At 34.9% G+C, this 12,163-nt stretch overlaps 1 protein-coding gene across 2 annotated transcripts in view; it reads right to left on the reverse strand.

The window, feature by feature from the left end:
• The window catches only part of LOC149300781 (voltage-gated delayed rectifier potassium channel KCNH8-like), a 157,160-nt gene that overhangs the window by 81,703 nt on the left and 63,294 nt on the right, over positions 1–12,163 (reverse strand). For both annotated transcript variants that reach the window (XM_089484804.1, XM_089484803.1), the window contains exon 2: positions 6,872–7,105. In XM_089484804.1, the coding sequence (XP_089340930.1) occupies positions 6,872–7,105 (234 nt within the window). The remainder of the gene's footprint in view (positions 1–6,871; positions 7,106–12,163) is intronic.

The following is a 12,163-nucleotide window of genomic DNA, read 5'->3' on the forward strand; positions in this document are numbered from 1 at the left end:
GTATGCCAAATACAACATCTGACGTTTCCTATTTACTATGTAGCATCTTCCTCTGAATAAATCACAAGTTTTTTGCATTTAATTTAAAAGATAAGTAATTCCTCCAGATATCACGTATTATACATTTCTCAACTGCATTAACTCCCATGTAGATATGAATCTATCTATCTATCTATATTTTTTTCTGATTAACTCATTACTGTTGAGGACTGTTCCTTTGAAATAAAATGTAAGACGCTATATCCTACATGTTCTATACGGAACACTGTGTAGAACCTCTTGGCCTCCCCCTCTTACATGATGTTATACTCTAACCTGTCTAGCAGGAAAGTGTGCGCTGACCATGGATAAGGCATGCATTCAGCAGCTTTAAAATGGGAAAAATGACTGGGAACCAGGCTGTGTGTCTGTGCCTGCACCTATACCTTTTCCTAAGCCATTGCTGGTTAAAACATAATGAAGCATAATGCAATCTGTCATTCAAGCTGCTGTGATTCCTTTGTCCCTCTCCTACATGTGTGCAGTCTAACCTGTCAATAGCCGTGTAAAGTTACAACATTAAACGCAAACGTACAGTATGTATCCATCTGTCCACTTCCAGTGTATGAATGTGATGTCATTATACATACTTAGAAATAACAGGCAATTTATTATATGAGCTATCTGATACGGCCTTCACAGATATCAATATCAATATATTTAAATATATGCAATTAATCTAATCAGTCATTTCTATTCTATGACTCGGGTGGGGGGGGGGGGACTATCTCTTGCATATCTGGTAACTTTTGATGTTGAATTCATTCATATATTTTCTATAAAGTATTACTTTTGTCCAAGGTTTACAGAAAACTAATAGCCTCTTCTGTGCTACCATTCCAATATGTACTGTCGGGTTCCATAATTTTGGCTCTCTAGGCCAGCACAATGCAAGATGTGATTGAAGTGCAAACTTTCAACTTCAATCCAAGGGGTTTCCCAAAAATATCATATGAACCATTAAGAATTACTGCAATGTTTGTACATAGTGCCCATTTTTGAGGAGCTCCAAAGCAAGTCGACAAACTAATGTAATCATAAATGCAATGATCATTCTCAATACTTGGTTGGAAATATTTTGCAGTGAATGGCTGCCTGAAGTCTGAAAACCTTGGCCATCACAAAATTCTAGGTTTCCTCTCTAGTTACATGTTGCCAGGCCTTTAATGCAGCTGTCTTAGGTTGCTGCTTGTTTAGGTCTTTCTGCCTTCAGTTTTGTCTTCAGCAAGTGATATCAGGTTACTGACTCAGCTATTAAAGAATATTGCCTTCTTTTCCTTGAAAAGCTCTTTGTTTCCTTTTGCAACTTGTCTTAGGTCAATGTCAACCTGTACTACAAAGCACCTATCAGTTTTGCAGCATTTGGCATATGTTTTCTGCCAAAGTCTAATCTGGCATTTCTATTCTTGAAGCTTACCAGCAGAAAACCTTCTATATTTACATTCACGGAGTCTTCTCTTGATTGTAGACTTTAACAATCATACACTTACCACTTAGAGAGTGTTCTTGGCATGGCTAGATGTTATGAAGAGTTTTTTCTTCACCAAGGAAAAAATTGGCATTTAAAGTTAAATTGGCAATTCTCACATTAGTGAATTTGGGAATTGTCCACTCTTTTAAATAAGATGCACTCTCATACTCTCTTATTTCCTACATGCAAGTGTATGCAAGCTTTTTTTTTGCTAATGCAACTTGGCTTTAGTGAAGTATGACTTTTGTCCAACACATGCAAGTTTACTGTTGCCAACTCTCAAGCAAACAGTAAACAGACCTCAAAGAGTCATAGTTGGGAGTTTTCCCAACTCCCTGATAATACTCAAGAAAGACCCAACAAGCTTCTTCTGCTACAAGAAGATATGAGTTAATCCAGTATAATACATAGTTAAATTAGGGATCTTAAAAATGACTTTACTGATTGAACTATATACTACACAGAGCCAGCTCATCCCTTCTTGTAGGAGAAGCTTACCAGAGTTGGCCCCTCATAATCCAAAGTTTATTCAGTTAGTTGAAACCACAACTATCCTGCAAACAAAAGAGCATGTATACATAATTTAATACTTTTACACAACATAAATCTATATTGTATGTTGTATGATAACATTATATCTATTTCGATCAGCAATTTTAATTGATATTACACTGATTATTATTAATTCTTGTGTATCATTGTGCATGTTTATTTGCATTGTGGAAAGTTAGTTATTTCTAATAGCTGTGTTTGATTTGTAATGCTAGTGTCTGTTTTCATAAGACTTTTCCACCTGTGGTTTTCACTTGTTTAACTTGGTTGCTAAGCAACAATACCTGTTGTATTGGTTTATTTTTGTTTCAGGTCAAATACTATACTGGGGACATTTAAAATTCTTTCTGTGTGTCATGTCGCTCTTTTGATAACCATATCAGCTGGGATTTGTGTCATTGATCTATTTTTGTCAGCTGTGAGGAAATATCCTTCCTACTCGTGTTATTATTTCAGATAACAGTGCTTTGTGACTAAAGGTTCGATGCTGTTTCTATGTGCAGTACAAACACAATGCTAAGATCAAACCCAAAATCTGATTACAATACCGCCTACCTTAAAACTACATTTATATGTTTCTCTACTGTATATATTTTAAAACAAACCTCTGCAGCCCCCTACTTTTCAGAGAAAAAGTTAAATCTCTCAGAAGTCTCCAGCTGCATTTGTGATCCGTTTCACTTCATATGTAGAACACACAGACCATAGCACATAGCAATTAAACAATGTTTCCTCATACAAGCTTTATCCGGTGCGGAAAATCTTTGGTTCTTTTTACTTTGGCTTGTATACCTATTTAAACGTGTTGAGTAGAAATGTTTCTAAAATAATACATCAAATAAAGATATATACAACCTATTTTGTAACTGACATAAAAAAACATTACAGAAATCACAGTGGTTTCTGTTTTGATATTAAAAGCTTCCAATTAGTAGCACAAACATTATCTTACAATGACATGATGATGGCCTTGCGTTCCTTTGAATAGACACATGCTACCCTATAATAATATCCATTCTACTTAGCTACTTTGCGGTTTGATATTTTTTATTGTTCTAAAATATTCTAATCAATAGTTGATGGGAAGAAGGTATGGGTGGGGTCCGTGCCCCTGTCAACAATTTCTAATACACATACCCTGCGGAAGCCCTATCTGCCCCATTGATTCATAGAGGGTCTTGTAGGCCATCTTCTTGAAGTGGGATGTGAAAAGTGCTTAGGCTGCCTAAGTAAGAATAATAGCAGGAATCCTATTCTCAAGAAAAGCCGATAAGATGCTAGATATATCATGTTGATAAATTTGTGACTGAACAACTCCCAGAATAGACTGGAAAATACATCTCCATACAGTTTTTAATTGTATTTTAGAAATGTACCCAGAAATTTACTTAAATGGGATAACAAAATCTATTTTTATTCCTGGAAATATTAGTGTTGTTTTTTTGATACATCAAAGTCAAATTCATCTGCATTTATATTAAGATCTAAAATAATAAAATTCTACTTGGGATGAAGCTTGTATTTCTTACCAGTATGACATTTCTCAATGCATCATTTATCCTAACCATCAGGGAACCTGAAAAGTGTATCACTATGTCCTTGGACTGAACTAAGGGTGAACATTTTTTGCTGTGGGAAAACATCTAGGAGCTCACAAAAATCAATCATATTTAGTGGAACTAAACAACTGAAACAGTTCACGTGTTCAATACATGCCATTTCTGCCTTGGTGAATGCCAACCACCTAGGTTATCACTTTGATAGCTCCATGGATTTTATTGTGCTATTACACTGGTGCTACTATAATGTTTAATAAACACCTTGCTTTTAATTTAAAACTCCATCCTATTACATTTACAATTGATGTTTAATGGAGTAATATTCTTCCCTGTGGCATATCATAGTCAAAAGTAGCCCTGCAAGCTGAGGGATCTCATGATGGAGTGTATAAACCCTTCACCCAGACAAGGTACCAAAGGGTTAAAGCTCCCAAACAAGGGCAGGGAGCAGGGCCAAGCCTAGGGTCAAAAATTGCCTGGGTACAATTTCTTTTTTGGTGTCCCAAGTGGGAGAGGCTATATAGTTAACTCATCCCCTTAACAAACATAAACTCTCTTACCACAATCATTTTCGATGATGACCACTCCACCTTTTTGGGCCTCCCGACTTCACCGTGTAACACATCACTCACTTCCCACACTGCCAGCTTTGTCCCAAAACAACTTACCAGTGCAATTTGTCCTCCAAACATACCAGTGTCATTTTTGCCCTCAGCTTGTCAGTGCCATCTTTGTGCCCAAACAGTTCATCAGTGCCATCTTTGCCCCAAACAGCTTGTCAGTGCCATTTTTGGACCCACACAAATTATCATTGACACCTTTGCCATCAAACAGCATTGCACCGAATGTGTCAGTGATATCCGTTTGCTCTGACTTTAAAGAAGTCGCTGAGCGAGAGGGGCAAATGCCTAGCTATCTCTTTTTGCACCCGAGGCATGAATAGGAAATTGTATCCCCCACTAAATTCTTACAGAGGTTATTTTGAGAAAAAAGAAAAATAAATAACAAAATTAATGATATTAGAATTGCAGAGAGTTAAAAAATAATAAAATACATTTTCTCAAACCCAGTGATTTGTGACACTATATATACTGAGTATGACAGTTGTACAGTATAACACCCATCAATATATACTGAGCTTGAGAGTGGTATATCACAACTCCCTTCACAATAAACACAACAGTATAACTCCTATCATTATATAGTGATCCAGACACTGAAGGTGGTACCGTAAATCTCTTATTATATAGCCACACAAACATAGACAGTGGTACCACATAACTCCTATCGCTATAAACTGCGCCAGACACTGACGGTGGTACAGCATAACTCATCAGTATATTAATATCACTTTTTAATTATATGTGCTGTGCCATTGGTGTAAGTCCAAAAAGTTATTCTTTATTGGATAAGCAACATCAGGATTAACATTTGGCATGTTTATTCAGAAAACACATTAAACAACGTAGACTATGGAGAGATTGGAAAATCATGCATGCTCTCTAAACACCTAGTGGTTACTCATGCAACAACTGGCATGGTCAATGTAGTTGTCAAACACATGTTACCCAATATTCAAAATATTCTCAAACTGTACTCAGAGTGTATCCTATCCTTTGAAAAAAGAGAACATAGAAAAACTACTGGAAGACACTGATAATAGGTGATAATGAGGTGAGATATCAACTAAAGACCGTTTAAATCCTGAAACCCAATAGTCTGCTAACAACATTTTCTCTAACAGCAAAGTCATTAAATTGAGTTCATTGCCCAATCAAAAATAGTTGCAGTAATGAGTTCATTGTTTAGAAATGTAACAGTAATTTAACAGAATAATACAGTACAAGAGGATGATCAACAAGGTATTATTCACATAACCTAATATGTATTAATACACTTCACACCAAGGACTTAAGGGCTCAGGTTCCAAAAGAAACATCTGTAAATCTGGAAAACGTTAAGTGAAAATTAAGTCTAAGCAGGGAAGGGCAACCAATTGTGTTACAAATAGTGGATTAACACAGGGCACAAATACACTCACCTTATACACTTTTATTAAAGCCTAAAGTGGATGTATAAATTACATTCTCCAGTTTGGGGATTCATTCACTAAAGCAAACATTTATACATGGGACTGTAACATAACATAAGATTACTTGTCTCTTGCAAGAAGACTTGAGGTTCGACCTGGACCACGCCGGAAAATACATAATCCATGCGGTCACTGGATCTTGGTATGGATCCACATAGCATACACAAGGACCACAGTGAGATTAAGCAAGGGTTCAATAGGCAGGCCGAAATTCTGAGAGCAGCCTAAATCTGGTAGCTTCAAATCTAAACAAAAGGGGGGAAAATATCAAGAGTAGGGGGTGGACAGAAACTAAATGGAAAGGGAATTTCAGAGAATATAGAATGCTACAAAAACTATATTCTGCATTACTGATTTGCCAAAGAACCGCTTAAAATGGCAGGGACATCATGTGAGCAGTTGATTCTAAAAATGATCTTAGAGGAAAAGGTTTAGCAAGTCTAAGATCAAATCTTTACTGAATGTACCTGTGTAAATATACACGGCATGGGTCTCTGGAAAAGATACCTTTATTATTAAACAAACTTCTGATTTACTGCATTTGAGCTATCTTCCAGCTTCAGGTTTTACTTAAAGTTTCAGGTGAAATTACAAGATTAACATCTACGATTATGCTAATTTAGACAGACTTGCTTTAATAACATTTGTACTATTACACTCACAAAAAGGCTTTTCACATTACAGGGACAAACCACCAGTAACATTATATTTATGCCCTAAAAAATCTCACCATTAATACTAAATATTTAACATTTATGGAATGGTTCAATCTATATATATATATATCATTTTTTGCATACAATATGGAATGCCATCTTAAAAAATATACATTTTTTGTCTTGCTTCAGTCTTACATTTGCCTATAATTGAAATAAACATTATCTTAATGAATATTAAAGGTTATGTTTACGAGTAAGTAAATATTTATTACCCATCCACTTTTGCAGCCATGGATATCAGCGATGACCTTTCCAATTTTACTGCTATATTGTTAGCTGAACCAAAATTATGATCATACATAAAAGTAAAACCAAACCTTGGAAAGTATTTTTCTATCTACTTGTGTTGTGTCTTACTCTCATAAACATACAAAATGCTTATTAAGGCTATATTTAAAACATAAGCCCATTTGAGCCTTGAAAAAAGGAATCGGCTTACCATTTTTCTTGTAAAACATTATTTCCCCCTTGAATTCATTCTTTTCCTCTAGTGACATTTCAATTTCAAGTGTTGTCTGTTCATTTGTTTCAGCACCAAATAAAAATTTACAGCTGCAACTTTTCTGCATGACTTCTGTTCGTGCAAATCCAGCAAGTTCGCAGAAGCCATCTGAACAGTAAACTATGGGGAATCCCTTGGCCACCTGAGCATTTGCAAGGATGAAGTTACTGTCTGTAGGAAGAAAAGAAAAAAAAAATGAAAAAAGGAATTACAAGCTCTATATTAAGTGTTTGTAAACTAATTCCCATGGGTATATTTAGTTCACGCATGCATTACAAAAAGAAATCAATATACCGCTTGACATGCATGTCTATTAATATATCTATTAGCTCAGAGGAACACTCTAATTACCACAGTCAAGTTGAGAAGACAGTTTGCTTTCTAAAACATATAATTTCATATTGTGTAATGTAAATAGTATATAGAAAATAGAAAATGTATCCCTTACAATTACTTTTGAAGTGACAAATTAAGATTCTGGTTGCCCACCACCAGTCACTCTTGATAACGTTTATTGTAAATAATATAAACACAAAATGTACTTTTCTCCCTTCAGGATAAATGTTAAATCAGGATTAATGCCCTGTTCACGTTAAATTTAGCCCAGGGTTCATTCAATAATATTAATGAAAAAATTGATATCTCCTGTATCTATACTGGCTAAATGTTTATGTATTCAATAAGAATTTGTCATAGTGGGAATAGTCAACTCTGAAAAAAGTTACATATTTTGACACAGTTTGCCCCTAGGCTCCTTGCATCACAGCTAATTACCAGGCCTCTTGGCTAATGCTTTACCCTTGGGTGAGTGAGTCAGGGCTGTCATCCTTACTGCTGAGCACTGGGGTATGACATCATAGCACAGCACCTTTTACTACATTCTATAAAGGCTGTATCACCTTTGCACAGTCATCTACATTATAAATGGGATGTGTGGGAAGATCATAGACTTCCCTTCTACCAAGCTCATTGAGCAGTGATGTGTTAGGGGGCCCAATTGCCAAAGTCAATAAGCCCCCCCAGTTTTGCAGTAGCAGCACTGCCCCCTTGGACCTGCCTCTCTAGTCATCCTTGGCAGTACTACATCACTCCCTGTTTTCTGCCCTATTCTGCCTAACCTTTTGTTTTATAAAACTGCAAAACAAGCAATGTTTGAGTAGCCTTTCCTTCCCTAACAAACTCGACTCTGACCCAGTTCATGTATACAGCAAGATCAAATGATGCTGGGAAAAGGATGCAGGGAAGAGTCTCAGGGATGGTTACTAAATGTCTAAACAGTTAAGAACAATAAGTGTTTGAAATGTAGAGCAAAAATAATTAGACATGTTAATTACTTTAACATAAAATAGTTAACTGTGCCTGATTATTTACAAAAATACTATGCAAAGGGAGTACTTCCACTTCATAAAATGGTCTTCATGTTTAATATTTGAAGAAAATATATAGTTCGGTACTATCATTTTCATATAAGTATATATTCTCACACCACCCCACTGTTTTTTTCTGGCGATAATTAAACAGATTCATTATTAAAGTATGAATATTGAATAAATATAAAAATGTTTGTTGCTGGTAACTTATTTTACAGACTCAGTTTTAAGCCACATCAAATATATTGCAAACATAGGGTCACGACAGAGGTGAAAACCCACTGGAAAAGTTGTTAGTAATACCACTGACATTTTCAAGCATTTTCAAGACATTTTCAAGCAAGTATTTTCAAGCAATATTTTCAAGCAAGTATTTTCTGGATGTGTACATGCATCATTATTATTACGCATCTACTTTGAAACATGAGACATGTGCATGGCACATTTATTTCTGACGATTTTACATCTTACTTTGTAGACTTGTGTATTTTGTGCCTGTCATTTATGCATGTTTTCTATTTTTCTATGCATGGCTTTAAAAGATAGTACTTAACAATGGAAAGGGCTAAATTGGGTCACCACATTACATAGTTATTTAGAGATTTCTTGTAAGTTATCTCACCAATATAACAATGCATTATGCAGGGTGAACCCAACCCGTATTGCAGAAGCTTGATGTGGTTGTGGTTGGGTCTTCACAATTCATAGTGAAGCTTGTGAGGTGAGATGTTCAATTCAATTGCCTGCTTAATGAATGTAACTCATCAGAGATCACACCAGCTATAAACCTTATATTCGAGGAAATACGCTTTGATGTGGAGGAACCTGTCATTATGGATGGAGTGATAAGGTTTAGGGTTTTTTGACTTATGATGTATTGTTTCCAATAACGAGCAATCATTACATGCCGATCTCTAGTTTTATGGATGTTTTCATTGTATCAATTTCAGAAAGCGAGACCGTGGGCTGAATACGGTAAAAAACGATAGATCTTCCCCATAGGACAGAGAGCATTCCAAGATATTGTACCACACAATGGTTGATTCTGTTGCATAAGTACTTTTATTGCAAAATGGGTTGAATTTACTCTTTTTATATAAACATTATATAATTATTTATTTTGTTCTCAGAAATGCAATATATAGGCAGACTGAAATAGCTAAGAAATAGAAGGAGTTTTTGCAATCTGCGGAAAAGTTGTTACCAGAGTTTGTGGACATTTTGACATTAGCTTTTCCAGTTAATTAAATTGGTAGTAAGATCAGCATAGCTTCCTCGGCAGTCACAACCCCAACATCCAATGTACAGCTAGAACTGGTTGAATACATAAAATATCAGCCTTAAGCAATGCTTTGCCTCCTTTCAACATTACTTGCAGTGTCCCTGTCTTAGAGGCAGTAGAGCAGAATGGTTAAGCCGTATGAGTGATTTAGCTTTTTCAAAGACAATCTCACCTAAATGATAATAACATAATGGCATTATTATAAGATATTGTGGAGAAGGTATGGTAATAGTATACATATTCTTCTTTTTGAAGCTTCCCTGTCATGACACAGATACAAAAAAAAACCAGATATATAGAATAAAGTTTAAAATATAAGCCTAATTAATAAATGTGTGGCTGAGTAGGGTATAGTTGTGGAATTAGTCATCAATATTTCATATTATTATTATTACATATGCTTTATAATGAATAACCCCAACTAACTTTATATAAGCATTAACTTAAACATGATCACAGTCCTAAGACTGTGTACTTATGTATATCCTATAAGAAGCGGAAAATGGTAAATTACATAAAATAAACAAATTCAAATTAAACTGCTTGTGAGGATGATATTTCCTTATTTTTCTGTTGAGGGGCTGCTGCTCGCTGAACTTACTACCTATTTACCATTTGACCTATTGATAGCTGTTTATGTAATTTAGTAAGGTCTTTTTACGAAGAATAATGTATTTTATTTATGAAATACAATTTCAAAACACATGCTATGCAGTAGGACACTGGTACTCTCATAGCCAGCAAACAGTATGTGCTCTTAGAAAACAGGGTCATCAAGGGAAGAAAGAGTGGCAAACGGATTTTAAGCACAAAAAGTGACAAGCCCTCCTCAAGAGAGATACTAGGGAAGTATGTAGGGTTGCCACCTGTTCAGGTTGGGAAAGCAATCTAGAACCTGCAGCAGCTACATCAAACACTGCTGCTCTAGGTGTGTCATGGGAAACAGGCATACCTGGAAAGTTCTCAGAGCTTTTTGCTTTGTTTTTGTCTACTTTGGGTCTGGGCTCTTTTTTGGTGATTCGTATGAATTGATGAAATTGGTAAATTTTGTTACATTTGTAATTTGTACGAGTTAAAATGTACAAGTGTATTCATTCCTGCTTCAGAAAATGTATACTTCATAAATAAAAACAATTTAAAAAAATGTAATTAAAGTTTAACTAAACAACTGAGTAATTAAAATGTAAATCAAAATGTTTACAAATAGATGTATGCATTAGGATCATGTGGAAATAAAAGCATTACAATTATTTTACCAGAATATTTTTAGGCACTGCACACATTACTTTAAATAAATGTGTTTTAAATAAATAACCAGTTAAAATCAATGCAATGGGAAGTTGTGTAAAGCTTATACGGCATAATTGTTTTAAATTTTTTAACTTAATTCCAATTAGCAGTTAAATATTATTTATGTAGGTCATCTTTTTGATAAAACAGTCAGTCATCAGAAGTGACTAGATGCTGTGAAAAAAGCATTATGGAAAATAACAGATTTTTTTTATATTCAGATAGCATGTGCAGTAATTAAATTAGTTTACTCCTGGGTACCCTGTTGTTTATATTACAATTAGCTGTGGTAAGGCCATTAATCTTTCCTATCTAATCTGACTTAAATTCTGACCTAAGCAAATGTGAATGTCAAATGGAAAGGAAAAATCCTTTTGCATGTTACAAAAATATATTACTGTTACAGCACTTTTAAGTGTATAGAATACTTTAATTCTTGAATGATAAGCATTTTCTAAAAATCTAAAATATATAAAAATAAAGATTATTTCTTTGTATTTTATTTTTAGGTACATGGTTCATTTATTTATAGTATATATTTTGCAAATATAATTAAACAGCAAATATAATTAAACAGCAAAATAAACAAACAAACAACATGCGGCACAAACATTTAGATAAATAATTGACATAGAGATAACTATTATTGATCTGTATTACATCTAGAACAGGAATTGTGTATGTTGTAATAAAACATAACAACACAGGGCATGTGAGTGAATATATTTGGAGTAGTCAACCTGGTCTATACTGAAAATGTATTGAAAAGGCACTATAGGACTTGTTGCAGCTGCATCACAATCTGCTGCCATAAATGTGCCAAAGAATACCTGAGTATTTTCCAGGGTAGGCTACCCAAAGCCACTCCCTTCTTTAAGGCTAGCTTTCTGTGGGGTTAGACAAACATGGGGTAGGTAGTCTTTGATGGGAGGAACTGGGCAGTTAGCTGGGGAAAGTTGGTGGAAAGTAGCCAGAATGTGGTCAGAAAAAATAAACTGACTCAAATACCCAAGGTAAGCAGGACTCCGGGGGGGGGGGGGGGGGGGGAGCCAAAAAGTTGTCAACTATGGATACAGGAAAAAAAACAAAAAACATGATTTCAATCTACAGTAGTAAATTATGTTTTAATAATAAATTACTATATAAATAAAATGAAGTGCCAGTGAAGATGAATTAAAGGAGGCAGGTATGCAACCCTAGTGTAATATTTTGTAAACTGACAAAAACATCGTCTTGTAATATGTGCTCATCAAACATATTGTAAAATAGTAGTGAAGCATTCCTTAT

The sequence above is a fragment of the Sceloporus occidentalis genome, unplaced genomic scaffold (assembly GCF_023333645.1).
Source record: "Sceloporus occidentalis isolate IW3139 unplaced genomic scaffold, rSceOcc1.0.p SCAF_23, whole genome shotgun sequence".
NCBI classification, from domain to species: Eukaryota; Metazoa; Chordata; class Lepidosauria; order Squamata; family Phrynosomatidae; genus Sceloporus; species Sceloporus occidentalis.